The following is a 19766-nucleotide window of genomic DNA, read 5'->3' as shown; positions in this document are numbered from 1 at the left end:
ATTAAAATAATGAAACCTGATCATAAAACAGAAATTAATAATTACCAATATGCTAGGATGAAAAATCGAATCTTTCTCTACTATGAGATTGTTTGAAATTTGGAATCTTCTGTCCTAAATTTTTCATTTTTCGATCCGCAATATTTCAGTTTTCAGAGACGAGAGAAGAAAAATATAGAAACAAAAATATGTTAATCGCGACTTTTTCGGTGTTTATTTTGAACTTATGACAAACGAAACTAAAATCAAGAAACTGAAAAAAACATTTCCTGGGAAACAAAGCCGGATTTTTTATAGTCCCCTCCCCCTTCATACTCAGTTGGCGATGGCTGATCCCCCACCGTTTCCCCCCCTAAAAATCATGTTACCATTCAAAATCCTCCACCCCCCATGTCCCCCTCCCCCTTGCGAAAAATAATGACGGGTCGTTTAGATGGCAAAACGATAAATAAACAATTTCAAATTGGTTCATATTAACACTGATTGACCTCCCCTGATTCCTTTTACTGATGTTTCATCTGCACGCAAATCAGATAAAATGTAACAAAAGTATCTCTGATCTAGAACTTCGCTTTTCGATTCATTGAGTTGACCGTTACATTTCTTTCACACGATTTTTTAAACCACCACATGGGCTTATTTTGGGCAGACAGTGAAACCTACAGATAGAATGATTTGTTAAACATCCGTTAATGAAGGATGAAAAATTTATATTTTCTTATATCGGACGCAACAGAGTCATTATTTTTCCGAGTTACTTTAGTTACGCCGAGAGCTGTTATTTTCTCCATATATTTTCTGACACAACGAAAAGGTTAATTAATTCGGGGAAAAGTGAAAATAATGAGAGGAAGCCATAGAACTATAAAAGAAAGACAGCTCACCTTTTAAAACAAACACGTGCGCGTTTTGTATCCTGGTCGTTTGATTAGTGAAACCAGAAGTTGAAAACTGAAAGAAAAACTTATCCCGTCAGTCTCGAATGTAAACATGCGTTCTTGTCCAAGTGCGAGGTGAAGAACTGAAGGTTGGATATTCGATCGGCGAGTTCTTTTTCTAAGCGTTTGTAATGATCGAGACTAAGAGGTGGTCCATGAAGAACGCCAGGTTAACATCCAGCCCTTCTTGGCCCAATAAATAATTTGTTATACAACAAAAATATTTCACTTTCAAATAAAGAATGATTTGTTTATTATAGAAAGCCAACCGTGCACTAGCACATTAAACCTACGAGAGAGGTTTATTTTTTCTTTGTTCTAATTGTCTTCTAACGCTTTTGCGACTCCAACGCCGACATTGTCAAAAAATGATAAACTTTGTAAGGCTGGTCCTCACAATTTATTTCTTGCTCACTCAGGAACAAAGAGGGTGACCCGAGCGGGAAAAATGGTTCTATCTTGCCCGTTCAGCTAGCCGATCAGAACTAACATTTCACTTCATATTGCCTAAGTGTTAGCTATATATCAAATAGTTCTAATACAAAGTAAGGATTTGATTGATCGATAAATAAAGAATTGTTTAAATATCACTGCTTCACTCTTTTCATAAAAAAAATGCACAGAAAAGTATTGAAGCGCATTGGATGATCAGACTACATCTTTACATTCAAGCCATTTACTGGCATTGGAGCGTATGTTGTTTACATCATGACATTTTTCTCTTAAAATTTGATTTGCCTTGTGTCTTGTTTAACCCCCAAATGTCAGAGTTGATTTACAAATAGCTTCTCCTTTTCAATGTATCAAAGCATTATCATGCAAACAGGTGACTAGAATACACAAACTGCCAACTTGACCCAACATCAAAATCTCTTCACTTTTTTTTAAAGGAAATGTAGATGACCAAGAAAGGAGAATTACTAATCCGATCTTGGAGGTGAAGGTTTCAGGGTGGCAAAAACCAGTTTATTTTGTTTACAAATCTATGTTCGCGTCAAACTTTAGAAAGGACAATTTTCCTCAATTTCTGAGATTGTTTGGATCTCTTGCATTCCTATCACTGATTAAATCAAGTTTCCATATAAACTATTTCAGATTGATTAGAAAAGGAAAATATTTTTTTTTCTATTTCAATGTTTATTAGCTGCTTACCTTACAAACGAACCGTTGAACTCGGCACGTGGCACGTGCCGAGTTTGATGCGTTGTTCGTGTGACTCAAGAAACCAAAAGCAAGAAATTGAAATAAAACGTTAACCTGTAAAAGAAAGATGAATGCAAATAGCAAGAGTCACGCGGATAAAGAGCAAAATGATAACTTGATCGATAAAAGATTACATAGAATCTCAGTTTAATTATTTAGACCACTGAAACAACAAATCGTCAGCAGGTTTAAGAGGGTCTCAGTGAGGTGATGGTTTTTATGGCCAGCGGTTGGAATTTCGGGCATATTGCGGCTAACAGTTAATTTTTTTCTGTTGTGATAAACGAAACATTTTCATGGCTGATTAACGGCTAATTCTTTCGTCGTTTTACCGCTAACGGTTAAACCCACTGAGAACTTCGTTTCAAAGATTGCTTTCACGTTTGAATCCTTTATCACCAAATATAAGCAAGTTTCTGTGAGAATTCAGAAAAATTAAAGAGCGCCATTGAATTCTTTTTTTAAGCTGCTTACCAAATGAAAAACGTAGAATTTTCCGAGTTTAGTAACCTGACCGTTTGATGACTGAAACCAAATTCAAGAAACCGTGCCTGCAAAACAAAGATTTATGAAAATAACCAGTGTCATAACAATGTTTGAACTTGATCTTAAAATACATATTAACCATTAAACTCCCAGGACAGAATTTCTCCTAACAATATCAACACAAAATCAAGCAGACAAGTTAGGCGAATAAGGAAAAGTATAAAATAGGGGAGTATCAGTTGACCTAGTACCAAATTCTCCTAACTGACTTCATAACAATTATATGGCAGACAGTAAGGAGAATTAATTATGACTGAAATATTGGGACTGAAAGGGTTAATAATTACCAATGTACTAGGATGACTTCGAATCTTTGTAGACTTTTGAGATTGTTTGAAATTTGGATTGCTCTGTCGTAATTTTTTTCACGGAGTTTCGTTTTGAAATATTTGATTTTCAGTTTTCAGAGACGAGAGAAGAACATTACTCAAGTTTATTTATCCTCTTACCTTACAAAAATATGTAAAGCATGTCCTTTTTGGTGTTGGTTCTGAACTTACGACAAACGAAACTTGCATAAAGAACTTGATCTGGAAGGACAGATTAATAGTTATCAATATACTAGGATGAAAAAATCGAACCTTTCTCGACTATGAGATTGTTTGAAATTCGGAATCCTCTGTCATAATTTTTTCACAAAGTTTCGATTTAAAATATTTCAGATTTCAGAGACGAGAGGAAAAATATAAAAATAAAAATTATGTAAATCGTGACATTTCCGGTGTTTATTCTGAACTTATGACAAACGAAACTAAAATCAGGAAACTGAAAAAATTCTTGCAAAACAAAGACTGAAGAAAAATAACCCTAGTGAAGACAAATAACGACCCTGATCAGTAAAATAATAACAATAGTAATAACAATATTCAAATCCCTAAAGTATATCATAACATCTTCCGCGTTCTGTTTCCTCATTTCTGTTTCATAGAGGAGAAACCGTTCCGACAGAAGAGAGAAGTTATATCACCAACGATGAAACGCGTGTAGTTTCTTTAACAAGATATCATATTAGTACAAGGCTATGCTATCTCCTTTCTTTAACCCCGTGAAGAAACTTTGAGAGGACTGTATAAATAATCTTCATCCCATACACAAATTTCGAGGATTCAATAGCAACTAAGAAAGAAACTAGCAGACGAAACGTGCGCATTTTCTAATAACGACTTCGGCATTTTGTAATAACTTACGCATTTTGTGATTCACATTGCAGCATCATATTGTAGTAAAGGCGAGTAACGCATTTTGTAATAACGGTTGTAGCTTTTTGTAAGAATCGTCGGTCTACGCATTTTGTAACAACATCCTATAGCAAATTGTAAGACTGCTCTGGCGAAAAAATTACTTTTACACAGATTGGGTATTTTCGGTTTCTCTCATCTGAACAATGACTTGTAAAGCATAAGACTTTGAAAGAATAACGCAAAATTCGTTTGCAATGGTAACAAAAATGTATACAGCCGTAAATGGCACCCAGAAAAGCGCATTGACTGTGTGTACACAATTGGCGAGATCGCATTTTGCGCGCCGTATCTTCTTTAATTAAAACAACAATGTAAATGAACTTCCGTGCAAATATTTGTTTTCCTTTGGAATCTGGAGACAATATCATTAAGAAAATACCCCTTCCGTGTGTTCTTCGCAAACAGTTGTAATGAAGAATATTAGATCTCACCTCAAACAGGTTCAGAATCAGATCTGTTTCATTAATGAAGGATGATTCTCGCTGAATTTTACTTGAATGCGCGCTGTAGATCAATCATATTAGCCAACGCACTCGACCATATCATATAGGCTGTCTGTCATGCTTTTGTTTTTCGCGATCTCTGATTGGTTCAACCCATGAATCAACATCGTTCCCAGGGTCTCCCATCTTCCCGCCCCCTGGAGCGAGCGAGTGTAGGCGCAGGAAGATGAGAGACCCTGGGAACGAGGGTTGATCGGCTCGTAGGCATTCGCCCACAACAGTATCATATTTTTTGTGGAGAATTTTGTTATAATGCACTCTAGCCTTGCTAAGTTGTTTACCTCCGTTCCTTGTGTCATCTCTCATTAGGGAGTCCAACTTTTCATTAATGTTTCGCACCTCACTCCTCATCTGTTGCAACTCTTGTCTGGTTTGCTCTAATGATAGGGAGATAATGTTTTTGTCAGTTTTGAAAATAGGGAGATATCCGGATGAGGTAAATACAAATTAAGCAATCAAAGAAGCCCTTCCCCCAAAGTTATCTAATGGGTTTTGAAGATAATTACTTCCTTTCTTTCCCTTCCTCTGATAGTTTAGTTAAACTAAGGAGGGTTGTAGCCAAGGAGACCTCTTGCGGCTCATGTCATGAGAAGCCATTCCCCCGCCCCCCCCCCCCTCACCCTAGGTTGCTACCTGTTCCTTTGTGGCAACTACCCCATCGCACTAGTCGCTAAATATTTTAAAAGAGCTATTGTTCCAAGTGTTTTCAATTCGTGGCGGAACGCTCCGAGATTCGTCTGAAATTTTGAGCTTCTAAAGCGGCATTTGGGCGGAATTCAGTCATTATCGATTTTCTCGTATTCAGTCAAACGAAGTATGCAGGGTTTTGTTTTACTGTAAGACCCACCTAACTTGAAAAAGTGAGTCGAATCTATTTTTTGGCTGTTGCCGCGATATTTCGAAAATGTTCGGTTTTTGGCCACATTTCCTCTTACAGGATTAAGACACAAGTCAACACTCTGGCTATACCAGCAATTTACAATACAGGCCCGAAAAAATTAATCACAGGAGTAGCGAGAGCGTTTTAAAATAAAGTACCACAAGCAAAAAAGACAAACAAAAGCCCGCAAGCCAATTAACTAGAATCTTTGGATCTTACCAAGGTCTTTACAACACTAGCACACATGACAAGTATGTAATCGTGGCTTACCGCTATTTAAAACTACAACTTCTAACTTAAAAGGATCGAGGAGAAAAATGACTCATTAGATTCACCCGAAATAGCAATAGCTATAAACCTAGATAAATAAGGAATAACACCTCCCTTTATGAGGACAATTTGTTTAAAGCTTACAAAAAAAAAACAGCGTTTTGTCCTGTCTCAACAGGCGCGGAAGTGAATATGGCGGTCAGCCGCACTCGTCCCGTATTGTATTTGGTGAAATTACAGACAAACATTTTCACTTGACAGTACACTGTTAAATTCACAACATAAATAACGAAGCTTGTACACTCATGGAAAATTAGTCAGTAGTAACCCACAAGGAGCCTGTAATGGCATTTTCTTTATTAACTCCTATTCCTGTCCTCAAACTTAGCGAAGCGCTTCCAATGTTACTGTGCGACGTCACTTTGGCAGTGATCATTTAACGGCGGCCTATACCAGAGAACGATAGAGCCACCCCCTCCCTCCTGAGCGGTGTAGATAATTACACGAAACATCATTATAAGCTCACTCTTCATTTACCAGGTATAATGTAAAGAATTGTACCTTTTGTGGAATGAAGGCTGACATAGTGTACTTCATGGATGTGTCCCATAACAAGTGTCCTGCTTTTGTCAATAGGACATTGTGGCCGTAAGATAACATCGTTAACAGCGGAAAGACTGCTGACCACATGAATGCAAGTTTTATAGCAGTTTGCTGCGGCACACAGAATGACATGGTCACCCCAAACGCCATCCGGCTCCATGTATGTTAAGTAATCAGCCCATGATTGATGTCCATGGACGAAGGGAAACAGATCTGTTCCATCCGGCTGTGAGAAGAGTAAAATAGTGAACAAAACTTGGAGTGTAAAGTTAATGGTACACTGGACCAGGTTGAGTGCGTTGGAAGGAGTCATCGAATGAGAAAATAACAAAGAGATACTAAACAACAGTAAGAACGGATACTACCAATCAGAGTAATGAACACAAGGATCTACATTGGATGTAGCAGTCTCAACTCCTGAATTTGCTCTTCTGAAACATCGAATATGTGGGGTCCACCTTATCTAGAGTCAAGGTTATCCAAAGATTGTCCTGTCTGGGGGGGATTCAAGTGCCAAGTATTTTTAAAAAACCTTTGGTTGGCCGCTTTCTCCACAAGACAAAGCCCTTTAATTTTCACAAGGAGGTCTGAGTTCATCCCTGACCCGGACCTGGTCTCTACCAAAACACTTGAACTACACAGCGTGTTTTAAAGGGCAATCCAGAAATATCAAACAATTATTCTTCGAAATAAGGGTGAATAGGGGTAGGTATTTATCAAGGCAAAGAGGCAAGGCAATTGTCCACCACTTTCACCGACACTGGAGTAGAAAATTATTTACGTACATACCAGAAGGCCGTGAGTGGTACTTGCTAATCACTTACCAATGGGTGCGCAGTGTGGTTTATACTAAACGCTGATGTCAGAGTATTTATGATCCTTATTATCCCCTACAGGCGAAATAGTGATGTGTTGGCCAGTTGGCCCACATGTGGATCTAACTTATATGGTGCTCTTAAAGTAACAGTGGGTAGCATATAGCGTAAGGTATCAACTTACTAGTTCAGGGTTTTCTCTGAGGTACTGGACCAATATTTGTCTTAATTCATAATACTTGATTTTGATTCCCATAGCAAATTCCAGTTGATCTGAGAAAGCGTAGAACATGCAATTTCCTGATCCTTCATTGTCAACAATTGTGAAGCCCTTGTCTGAAACAATTTTCTTCAACTCAATTTTTAGGTCTGTCTCGTCATTGCCTTTGCTGGCATCGAGTTGCATTTGCTGAAGCTGAGTAATTAACTCAACAGAGCTATAACCTAAGTGAAAAAATGGGTAGAATTAATGAACAAAGGATAATTAAAATACCACAATTCCCTTGATTTAAGGAGGACCACAACAGAAGAATATATTATAGATATTTTTTCTCTAGGTTTCTGCGAGTTCTTAATAATAAGTTTCTTTGATATGTAGAGGAGCTTTAAAGAAAAGGAAGTAAAAAAGAATTCTTAACAGCCAACTCAGCCTTCTAAGAAAGAAAACGAAAACCTTTTACATCCTGATTTGAAGTACTTCAGCTTGGTTTCGCGTAAGTTGGGGTCAAAATAGCAAATATGACTTAAAATAAGTAGATAATTCTCCGTAACTCATCCAGATCAGAAATTCAGAGAAACGAAATTTTGTTATACACGACTAGCGTTTGAACACAGCTCACGTGTTCATTTTAACACGTCTCACTTGTTCTAAACATCATCGAGAGGCAGTCTCTCTAAAAGCGGTAAATGCATTTCAGTGCAAAATATCGATTTCTTTCAAAATCTTCCCATGAATCTGTCTTAGTTTAAAATAAATGAGACTACTCTGGCTTTTCGAAATATTGTAAAATGCTTTTTTCCGAGCGAAAATCGCTTCTAGGGGCCGTTTTTGACAGCGCCAGTAATCAAAAACGGCACAAATTGAATTACTCGTCGTTTCACAAAACTCCTGTTTAAGGAGTTTTTTTAGTTCGCATATGAGAAACATGTTCCTGAACTAGCAGCATCCCGCTTACATCTGGTTCGCGGTTCGGTTGAAGACTTACATTCAAACAAAGATCTCTTACTTGAAATAATTACAGCCTCCTTTTGAACGAAATGGGAGTAGAGAAACCCCGAGATACGCTTTGTAAGCAATCGTTACCAGGTGTTGACTATTCTTCCGAGCTACATTGCTACTGTGAGAGCGATGCAACAATTTCGATAGATAGATAGATAGCTTTATTAGAGAGTAAAATCATTGCAGCCCCCGGGCCGGCTGAAATACGACTTACTTTACAATGGAAATAAATTATCACTTACTCTAAGATAACTACAATAAAAGCTACAAAGTGTAATCTACAATAAAATACAATAAGAGAAGTGTCAAAAACTAAAATACAAATAATTAAGATAGCTACTAATAATTAAAACTGTTCGCCATGATAAATGTGTTTTTGAACCTATTTGTCTTACAAATCGGTAGCTTGAAGTATCTCTGGCTGCGGGTGCGATAGGTGGACTCGTTGCGTGGAGGCAGTAGATCATGGAGCTTGTGGTTTTCGTCCCTTACAATCTGATCAAATTGAGCATCACACAAGATCTCCCTCCTCTCGTACAGTGACGCAACGTCAAGAGCTACTAGAGCCTCAGCGTAGGATAAGTCAGGTTGAATCATCCGCAACGCGCGTTTTTGCAACCTTTCCATTTCATTGGACAGATATTGCGGCAAAGAAAGATGAAAAACTGGGCACGCATATTCTAATACAGGGCGTATACATGTCGTATAGAAAAGTAGCATATCCTCAGATGGAACTTTAGCGCGCTTTAGCTGTTTTAGGAAGTACAGACGCTTCGCAGCCTTTTTGCATATAGATTCTACATGTGCGTTCCACCTGAGGTTGTCCGAGACTATCACTCCTAACAACCTTGCAGATGAAACAACTTCGATTTGCTTGTCATTGATAGTAATATGATCAAACAGACTACCTGATCTGGAGAATGATATTCTCAGTTCTTTACATTTAGACTCATTGAATTGGAAACCATCAACTTCTGACTGTCTTACAAGTTCATTTACACGTAATTGCATGTAGCTAGACTCATTCTTCAATACTGATTCGGCAAGAGTGGTGTCATCAACGTATTTCCAAATAGTTGTGTCTGCTACAGAAAGATTATTTATCATGATAAGGAACAGCCAGGGGCCCAATTTCGTCCCCTGTGGCACCCCTGCAGGAACAGCTTCCCACTCCGAGAAGCAATCGCGACTCAGTTTTATCCTTTGCTTACGGTTCGTTAAAAAGTCCATGATCCAGCACAAAATCGGCCTTGGAATATCGTAGGAGGAAAGCTTCCGCGCCAGAACCTGATGGTCAATCAGATCAAATGCCTTCCGGAAGCCAAGGAGTACAACTCTCGTAGTCGATCCATTTCCATCCGTTGACTTCGCCCAAGAGTGGATCATACTAATTAATGCATGCGTGGCGCTGGATTTAGGCACCGTACCAAATTGCTGAGGGTCGATCTTTGAGAGGACAGCGGGCTTAACATAAGTGTCGACAACGTACTCCTCCGCTATCTTTGACAAGATTGGAGTCAGGGAGATAGGTCGAAGGTGTTTGTTTATGTCCTGCACAGGTCTTTGCTTAGGCACCGGCACGACATCCGCTTCTTTCCATGAATGAGGGAGACGACCTTCGCGATAAGATAAATTGAGAATATCTGCTATCGGCGCTGCCAGTAAATCTGCATTTTCTTTCAACACCCACCCTGGGATACCATCAGGACCATGCGCTTTGCTTCTGTTCAGTTTCGTCAATTTCTTATAAACCGACTCGTTTGATACAACAAGCACAGGTTGTTGGGTTGCACTGTTAGAGGGTATTAAGACAAAATCAGCAGGGAGTGGAGAGAAACACTGCATAGGCGAGAGAAAGGCCTTATTGATGGTGTTGGCAAGAGAGATGTCATCTGAGGGCTCATACAGGTGTTGCAGGGACTTTGTGACGTAAGATCTTTCCGTGAAAGCCGGAGAAGAGCCGCTAAGCTTTTTGATTTCATCCCACCACGCGGACGGCCTACACTCCTTCAAGTGCTTCACCTTCGCTTGAAAGTACTTAGCCCGACACGCTTTTCGTTCGCGATTCACGCGATTCCTTAGCTCCCGAAACTGTTGATTATCCCCACGGGAAAGGGCGCGCTGGCGTGCTTGAATAAGATCTTTAAGTGTAGACGTGATCCAAGGGGGCTCAGTAGAGTGCACCCTCCGGGATTGAATAGGAAGAATATGATCAAGTCCTGTTTTTATGATCTGTTCCAGAAGCAAGACCTTTTCGGCGCACGTTTTCAAGGCGCAAGTCAAGGTGTTCACATCCACAGCATCCAAATAGGTGCCCATTGCTTGGCGCTTACTGGGGCGCAAATCTCTCGTCTTAATAGTGATAGTGGGTTGCTTTACATGTGCTCTCTCTTTCGGTTGGAGCTCAATTGAGGCATGGTCAGATAAACCGAAAGGCGGGCGTTCGATGGGATCATTTATTACATGAAAGCGTTTACCTTCCTTCCTAGGTCTCTTGTTAGGTGGTGGCCTACTCGTCAAATCATCCAATGTTCGTTTGACCGTTTTAATATCACCTTTCATCTCACTTAGTTTTTGTGTGGTACTTTCTGCGAAACAATATATCTCTTCAATCAGTTTGCGCTGAAATTGTTAAATAACAGATTCTAAATTCACACTTAATTGTACCAAGATCAGCGTGGCCCACTAACTAGCGCCTTTGGACCCGTTATCTTTTGGTCGCCGGCTAAAGTAGCATGACTTTTCCTTTAAAACGATTTTAGCTTTGCTGATTAGTGCGATTGCATGAACCTAGCTAGTAGACTTAACACGTGCCTTTGTAGCTTACATTTAATCTCAACATGGTATATCCGACTTGAAAACACTGAACAAAAATCAGTTTTCTGGGAGAGATTTATCTTTCATATTTGGCAGACCATCATATCAGCTTTCCAGTAAGGTATATGTTGGCCAATGAATATAAATTGACAATATTTCATATGTGCCCCGTAACGCACGAACACGGCGTGCAGATTGCTTATCTTCTGCCGTCACAATCTAAGCGGTAAGTGTTAGCAAGTCATGCACCTCTAAATCATTTAATCTTTGGAATATTCCACAAGTATATTTCAACGTAACTCCCACTAAATATCAAGTGGCTTCTGAGTATTAGTCCACAACAGTTTAAATATTCCCGGTGAAAAATTTTACTATAACGCACTTTTATCTTGCTGAGTTGTTTACCTCCATTCCTCGTGTCCTCTTTCAGCCAGGTGTACAACTTTTCATTAATGTTTTCTGTGTTGGTATGGAAATATTGGAAAAATTTGGTTAAAGTGTTCCGTCATAGTGCTTCTCGAGTCCTTTACCTTCATTCCTCGCGTCCTCTTTCACCTGGGTGTCCAACTCTTCTCCAATGTTTCGTACTTCACTACTGATCTCCTGCAAATCCTGTCTATTTAGTTTTGATGATAGAGGGTAACGTTTATGTCAGTTTGAAAATAAGGGTATTCTGCTGAAGGAATCACATTTCAAGGGGGAAAGGATTGTATCAGCGAAGTAATGAGTTGGTGAAAATCTTTTCGCATTGGCACTGGGAGCGAAAGAGAGAAGTGGCCTGGTTCATGAATCATCTAAGATCCAGTGATCATGATTTAAACATCTAAGGAAGACACCTCCTTTTATGCACATGTCCCTGACACACCAACCCAAAACGGGCAAAAAGAAAAAAGCCTTCTATTGGACCTTGAATATTATGGGAAAATTCATTTGGAGATCTTACGCGACAGTTGAGTATTTGGCGTTCGCAGTGTCAAAGTAAGGGAGCAATTACTCTGTCAATCTCAGCTCAATATAAAGAAAACAGAAAAAATTTGTTGTCGTACTGAAAGCAGTGCTTTAACTGAAGGAAGTCAGCGACAGAGAGAACGCTACTCACTGCCAACCATAAACGACGTAGCCACACGCCTGCATGGAGCCAAGGAGCTCACGAAGTCAGATGTTGAAGGCAGTTTCTAGCACGTAAAATTAGACAATAGCTCAACTTCTCTGAACACATTAAACACAGCGTTTGGTAGATACCGATGGATAAATTTTCCAACCACACTTCTCATCTGCCTAACATCAAATTTGTGATTTCTTCTGCAGATCGTAACATTCATCAAGTTTAATAGGTTTTCGGTCTATATATCTTAGACACAGTTAACATGTATCTGCTGTTCTAAGCGAAAGATCCTTATTCAATTGAAAAACAGTAAAAGAACAGAAAAAGGAAAATCAGTGTATTTCACGCTGGTTTAGAGTATCAAACGGAACATACATGTACCGGACATCAATCAAGGGTTGCATTAACACTTGTCGTTTTATGACAGGACAAGTCTCTTTTCAGCAAGGGTGGGACAAAACAGAGTACGCGATATGCTAATAACGTTTTTTATCACAACTTTACTTGTTGTACGGTAAACATTTGTCTTAACTTTCCGTCCGAAATGTGCTAGTTTTAGTAGCTCTTTAGTGATACTACAATCCTAGCGTAAATGTCTCGTACCTTTATGGTCTATTTTTGCACGATACGCAAGTTACATTAAATTTCCAAGATCACGATACCCCCCACCCACCCCGCGTAAAATGTGAACTCGATACCCAGGTCAAGATCTTTCAAAATTGTTTGATTCAGAACACCCAACATTGTCGTACATGGAGGAAGGGGGAAGAAAGAGGAGAATGGACAGATGAAATTGCTAGGTGCCTATAAGATCTAATCTTTACCAATAAACAATTTTCATCCATTGAGAAATAACCTTGTTCCTTTGTTTCTTCTTGTCGAGCCATCAATGTCTTCAGTTTGTGACCAATGTCTCCCATTTTACTTTTCACCTGATCTACATTGTCTGCAGATCAAAATTGACATTTTATTTTAGACAGTTCTGTATCATTAGCAGATTCTAGAAGCTCTGAAACAAATTGCATTTATACTTAAGGGATGAATAACACCAAACAAGGAAAGTCTTCATTTAATGCTAGCCCTGATCTCATAGCTGCCAGACTTTGTCTCAAATTCTGCTGCGATAGGTGACTACCTATAAATATATCAATCTTATTCCTGAAAAGAGAGCCATTTTATTGCTGTTTACTCTTGCTGTATTTCCTGACAGTTTCCTCCTATCAATTCAGTGTTCTCATTCTTTACCTCTGGCACATCTAGACTACAGTGTCTAAAGGGTGTACGTGTATAGTATTGGGAATTAATTCGCATTGGGAATTAATTTAACACAACACAAGACTGTGGGCCAAAGCAGTGTTTTGCTCCAATGTTCATGCAGCACACTTACTTCGCCTCTCAGTTTTTTTGGTTGAAACATTGGTGGGCATAACGTGTACCTTCAATATCTCTGATCGTTTCTTTGATATTGTCTTCATCTTGTTTCCACTGCTTTAGGGGCTGTCTGTAGTGTTCTTCTGTATCAGGATCTATGCACTCATTCTTAAGCTTACTTATAGCAGCTCCATAACCTTCTCCTGCCAGTCCTAATATGGCATTGCTGATATCCTGCCAGTAGCTGTTGAATTTTGCATCATCCACAGAGGCTTGGCTGGCATGGCCGTACACAGTATTACGGTAGTATTTCAGCCTGGCTATGTTGGCCTCCCTACTCACATTTGCAGCTGGAGGAAGACTGTCCCATCCAGTGCTGGGAGGAAGCAACCCACAGATATTCCTCAGTAGCACTATCAGTAACGTGATGTCAAAGTCTTCTGATGAAACAGATGATGGAACAGTTGGATACAGCTTCCCCCATTGTGTAGGATTCAGGATTCTCTTCTTCCTCAGAGACTGTAGTGTTACATTCTCTGGGTGACGCCCCAAAACTGTATGAAGTCCTACTGGAGGGTGTATGGCATCAAAAGTGTCTCTCAAGGCGTGGGATCCAACATCCACTAAAAGGCGACACAGTCTAGCATAGTTGGTTGTCTCCTTGGAAGAAGGAAATGTTGGTGCAGCAGCGGATGGCATGTGCTGTCGTAGAAGATCAAATCACCCAAAGTGTTAGACTTTTCAGAGTGAAACTTTTTTAGACAGCCAGGGTGTGTGACCTAAGGTGGTGAGGTTTTGACCTTATGCACATGGAATATTACTCATTTCACTGACTATAGCGTAGCTAGCGGGTTTTTAATTTGTGTACATAATCAGGACAGGCTAATAACCGCTGACATTTTTATTGAGCACTCTATCGAATCACTCATCAAATTGTTTGGTGTTGCCCAAATGTTTTGGATTCTATGGACTATCACTTTGAGATAATTTTCTGATTCTCAATCACCCGATAATGAGTGAGCAGTGAATTCAAATGCATCATCTCAGAGTGTTAGATGTTTATTTAATATTCATATTAAATAAGTTGAGAGAAAGTTATGAATTGATCCTGGTTAATTGATTATCTAGGTATATTTTTTCAATGTGTGTGTGTTTCTGCTTTTGGTCGATTCATTTAGTGTCTTTCACAAGGTCGTTGAATAAATTAAACTCACTTAGTACACATTAGAATGTGTAAATTTTAGGGTTATGAACAATCGCAATACTTTGTTGGGTTTTTTCCTCAGTTCGTGAGCGGGCTGTATTCTATAATTTCTGCGATCTGATTTGTTCAGACAGAGGGCAGTAATCTCCCATCCAGCCGGCTCTCAGCGGGAGGTATCCTTTTCGTGTTGAGTCGCTTTGCAGAACATCTTAAGCTTTCTTAAAATTTTTCATAAACATATCTTGTTTTACCGGCTAGAAAGCATTTTTAAGCAAAGACTTCGGTCACGACCTTTTGCCAATAAATAACGCTAATTCTTTCTTTTCCTTTTCTCTCAGATCACTTTGGTTTTCCGCCAAAATTGATTTCTAAATAAATTTTGGGGTATTAAAACTGTTTTTAAGAAGATTGTAACGCGGCCTAAAAAACACTTGGTACTTAAGAATCCCTCCCAAAAAGTAACTCAGAAAGTTAAAATGAGAAGTACTTGCCATTAACAATTAAATTAATCAATGTGACTCTCATTCATATGATATATGAATTCTTCCGAACAATTTGCTCGTTTATGGAACTTTAAGGAAAGTTTTGAGATCTTCTGTAAATACACTTTTGTTTATTCCTTAATAAGTCCCTTGAATTTGGGTGAGGGTTAGGGTTAGATATTTCTACAGTAAATTTCACAACAGAAAGTGAACGAATTCGATGGGTGAAAGTCGCATTCAATCCCCTTGTGTCTGACTAGAGAAAGGTTCTCAATTGACTTCAGTTTTTCAGTGGAAACCGACACGATTTTCACACGCCATTGCAGAAAACAAACAAGCAGACTCACACAAAATTTAACGGAAGTGAATCCTCGAGGAATAATCGGAAATCAGCAGTACTTTCCGTGAGATCTTTGAGCGTTTTTTTTTTTCCAAGATCGTTGCTATGGTCAATTTACCCGTGTGTATTTACATTACCAGTACTTACTTGTGCGCGATCCTCGCAGCACTATTTACGCAATAGTGAAGATCAGACCTGTAAAAATTCAGGCCTGTACGGAATTCGAACCACTGACCTCTGCGATACCAGTGCAGCGCTCTACCAATTGAGCTAACAAGCCAGTAGCGGTACTTGCCAGTACTGTTGTTTATTCAAAAGTGTGTATGCGCTTTTTTGCCTCTCAAATTGACAGTGTCAGATCGTGACAGATACTTAAAAGAAACATTTTTCCGAGTTTCCTTAATGGAAAGGGGGGCTTAATTTGTTTCTTCCTCTAAAGATAGGGGGGGCTCATTAGAGGGGCGTGGTTTATTTTAGGGGGGGAGGTTAATGGACGTTTTACGGTATTACTTTTCTGCAGGAGCCCATTCTCGAAGGTCCCGGTAACTTAAAGGGCCCATAAAACTGTTCTGTTGTCAATCAAGATAGGGATTTCAAAATTTTCTTCCCGCCTAGCAAAAACGCTTCTACGTATGATGCACGATCCTCGCAGTAGATAAATATATGAACTTCATATATTCAAAAACACTTCTAAAAAACATCCAAGACTAAAGAGGGTTGTTGATTGAGGTTAGGAAACTCTAAAAAATGCCCTAACAAAACAAATTGTACCTTTCTGTGCAGGCTGCATGCAGGCGATTTAAGATAAAAATGTTCAATGTCTTTAACTGGAGAATGTAAAGTTTGCAAAAATGTATGTACTTAAAAAAAGTTAAACAAATTACAGCCGACCTTAAACGTTTAAGGTTCCCTCTAAACTTGAAAGTGTCATTCACCTCTGCATGCGGTGAATTGTAATTTTACAGAGTGGACGAATCCCTGAAAAGAACGAAAATCAAGTCAGCATCAACCTCACGAAAGCAATGTTGTCGTTAAATATCTAATTGCAGCACTAGTGTTATCACCTGAATGTTGGTCAAACTATTCTGCGTACCTGTATTTATATATATAGGGAAACAATCAGCTTTACCTATGCTCGAAAACTTTCACTATCCTCTCATTTCCTGTGTAGAAATGTATTATTTTAAACTACCAAAATTCTCCTGCTTGATATGAAATAAACAACGAATTAATTGTGACCGGACACTAGCCTCATTCAGTTGTGAGTCACTGAAGTATGCTGCATATAGTTATGAAAATTAAAATTTTATGCGAAAGAAACTTTCGTTATCTCAGTTCTAGTTAATTTTTTTAGTTACATCCCGTCAGCCAATTGCATGACAAAAGCGTGACAGCTTGTGAAAGCTCCACGCTCCTCGTGTGCCTCTCGCCTTGCGGTAGTGCTATACACAAATAATGCATGTTCTACTTGGTTTTGCTTCACAAAGCTGACTAAGTAATAACTCAATGGGAAAATTGCCACTCATTCAGCACATCACAGCACAAGGATAAATACATGCATAGGGACAGCAATCGGACTGGTCCACGATCAAACATACTCTCATTTTGCTTCAAGAAAGATTTATGGATTAGGCCTGTCTATTAAAAGCGAAAGAACGTGGAATGAATGCAGTCTCAACACAGGAAGATGAAACGTAAGAGTTGAAAGGTGATGACGTTGATGCTCCTCACATCATTAAGTTACAGACAAACCTGATGCCGTCACAGTTGTTTTAGATCTCATTTAACTCACTTTTGCGAGTAATGGTCTCAGTTTATAGTTAAAACTGGAAATTTCTCTGTGAATTGATGGAAAAAAAAACAACAACAACAACGAATCTAAGGTGAACTTACGTGAAATTTGTTTTTAGGTCGAGGGATGCTGCCTCTAGTTAGGCGTGATATTGTTTCCCTTACCTGTGATCTCGTTGTAAAGTTACTTTCCGTCAGTTAACTGTACTGTATTTATTAATTAATTAAGTAACTAATGGACCTGAAGAATCTTTTCCTGTTTGCGTAACTGGTTGTGCTTCCAGACAACGACGAAAAAGTGAACTAATCGAGGATGTTTGCTTTAAAGAGCGTGAGCGTAACCAGCCAATCATTGCCGGACCATCAGAGCACGAGATTGAAAGACAGAAAACTAAGGTAGAGTAATAATTCTGGTAACTTGAAGCTGCAATTGCTGGTTTGGTCGCCGGAAAAATAGCTCAATGTAAATTTGTCTGTTGGCACTTATACCTTAGCCACTAAGACAGCAATAATAGTGATGAAAAAGTAAACCGCTAAAGAGACCCCGTGAGGGCCGCGAGCATCACGCCTCTCCCGTTTTATGCACAACAGCTGTCACGAACTTCACGCTGCACGCGCGTCTGTTCGCTGGTGAAATACACGATCGAGTAGTGTTCGTTCTAATTTCCTTCGCTCCGCACAGCCAAGTATAACAGAATAAGTTAAAAGGGGGGCGGGGGGGGGGGGGGGGGAACGCCATTTATTCAATAGAACACATTACATGGAAATATATAAATATCTGCAATTCAGGACGGAAAAACATGAATCAGTATTTTAGGTCAAGATTTTGTTACTCTCGCAGAAGCTGTTGTGGATATTTTAGAACTTGTAGGCTGATTTTACGGCTGGCATGCAAACAAGCGGAGATTCTGGATTTATCTCCACCAGAATGATAATCACAGGGAACCGCATATGAATTTGATGAGCCAACTATTCTACTTTCATTCGACACCAATTCAATATTGAGAAAAAAGTGCAATAACGCGATTCAACTCCCCAAGACTTACGGCGTAATTTCTTTCAGTTCGTATTATGCTTATTGTACGATTTTACGCCGTTAGCAAACAGTGTTATTTCTTTTAGTAAGCAACCAGACTTAACTATCAAGCCGCTTAGAGTCTCTTCTACTTCCTTAGTGTTTAAAGTAGATCCATGTTTCAATTGTAACGTCGTGGAGGGAATGACTTTCTGAAAAGATACAAAGTAAGTTAATTTCAAATTTACACATGGAAAGCTAATTTGACGATGGCTGACGTTGTGGAAGAATAATTACTTCGTGACCAAAATCTCGATGAAACCGATATTCTTTGTACCTTGAACTGACAACCTTTCTACAAGAGTTATTTTGAGCGAGAGATGTGACTTGATCATGTCCATACAAGTAAGGGTCCGTAGTTTAACAGCAAGATCACGTGCACTGATCAGCCCCCAAAAACACGAAGATAGAACAGAAAAATTGAAAGTAGTAACTTCTCTGCTTCAGTCAGAGAAATGATAAAGTCACGCGAGGTAAAATCCTTACTGAATGTTCTTTTGTTACCTTCATAGTTACCTTTGATCTCGTTGTAACGTGACATTCCGTGAGTTAATTTCGCAGATAAAGTGACTCGTGAGCCCCTGTTTACATTAAAGGCGCTTCCAGAGGAAGACGGGCAAGCGATAATGCCAGTTCCTCCGAAATTGTCTGCGTTACACGGACGTTGAGATCGCAATGATTACAGATAGAACCGCATAACTGAGTTAAATCTCGCATTCTTATTGGTTATCGAAGCGAGATATTCATAGTAGAATTGCAAGTTGAAAACAAGGCAAAGTGATATTGTTTCGCATCTCTTGTTCTCTTGTTTCGCGCTCACGATAAAAACAATGTCCCTGTAGTTTCATAGATTTTCCTTCTTTTATTAAGTTCTGCGATTCAAGGAAAATTCTTTAGCTGACTCGTGAAATTGCCGTTGTATTACACTTGAAAACCTACAACATACATAACTTTAACGCTGTTTTTCCTCTCTTCTTTATCCTCTTCCATCGTCGCACATTTTTTCCCAATCGTTCATGTTATTTAAAGGCTCGTGAACCTGTTTTACAGTCCCGAGTTTGAATTCCCCCTCTCCAGGTTTTATTGCTTTTCCTCTGCAACTCCTTTCTCAGAAATTCTCTGATAAAATTAACAGCTAACAATATCTGAGGAGAAGGGTAGGGTAGGGAAAGTTTGAACACCTGCATAATCTGTGGCTGCCGCCAGTGTCCTTTTTCTCTCTTTTTTTTTCCTTTCGCCTTTTCTCAATTACCAAGGCAATTCGCTCGTTCATCCAGTAATCGTGACCAAAGTAAAACCCAATTCCCAAAGCATCCATACCCTATTAAACCAATTGCGTCAGTTTCTAAAAGATCTCAAGCAA

At 39.2% G+C, this 19766-nt stretch overlaps 2 protein-coding genes, 1 long non-coding RNA gene and 1 pseudogene across 4 annotated transcripts in view; all 4 read right to left on the bottom strand.

Moving 5' to 3' along the window:
* Positions 1-13153, bottom strand: part of LOC111347498 (uncharacterized) — a 125250-nt pseudogene extending 112097 nt beyond the window's left edge. The window contains exons 1-2 of the transcript XR_015989388.1: positions 11566-13153; positions 10696-10806 (exon numbers count right to left, since the gene is read on the bottom strand). The product of XR_015989388.1 is annotated as an uncharacterized LOC111347498 (transcript). The remainder of the gene's footprint in view (positions 1-10695; positions 10807-11565) is intronic.
* LOC148726329 (uncharacterized) lies at positions 884-4441 on the bottom strand. The gene is made up of 5 exons (XR_015989400.1): positions 4360-4441; positions 3137-3217; positions 2616-2692; positions 2091-2195; positions 884-951 (listed from the first exon to the last, which is right to left on the bottom strand). It is a non-coding gene; the product is annotated as an uncharacterized LOC148726329 (long non-coding RNA).
* On the bottom strand, positions 4471-8353 carry LOC148726328 (uncharacterized). Its single transcript, XM_088728550.1, has 3 exons — positions 7184-8353; positions 6143-6410; positions 4471-4808 (listed from the first exon to the last, which is right to left on the bottom strand). The coding sequence occupies exons 1-3, from the start codon at positions 7403-7405 to the stop codon at positions 4471-4473; spliced, it is 828 nt and encodes a 275-aa protein (XP_088584676.1). The 5' UTR covers positions 7406-8353.
* Positions 13154-13303: 150 nt separating the features above from the next.
* LOC148726327 (E3 ubiquitin-protein ligase DZIP3-like) lies at positions 13304-14499 on the bottom strand. Its single transcript, XM_088727096.1, has one exon. It carries the CDS (start codon positions 14208-14210, stop codon positions 13536-13538), a length of 675 nt encoding a protein of 224 aa, XP_088583222.1. The 5' UTR covers positions 14211-14499; the 3' UTR covers positions 13304-13535.
* Positions 14500-19766: the final 5267 nt, after the last annotated feature.

Source organism: Stylophora pistillata, chromosome 7 (genome assembly GCF_964205215.1).
Source record: "Stylophora pistillata chromosome 7, jaStyPist1.2, whole genome shotgun sequence".
NCBI lineage: Eukaryota > Metazoa > Cnidaria > Anthozoa > Scleractinia > Pocilloporidae > Stylophora > Stylophora pistillata.
The sequence above is the reverse complement of the archived record's forward strand: the minus strand, read 5'-3'. Positions and strand labels throughout refer to the sequence as shown.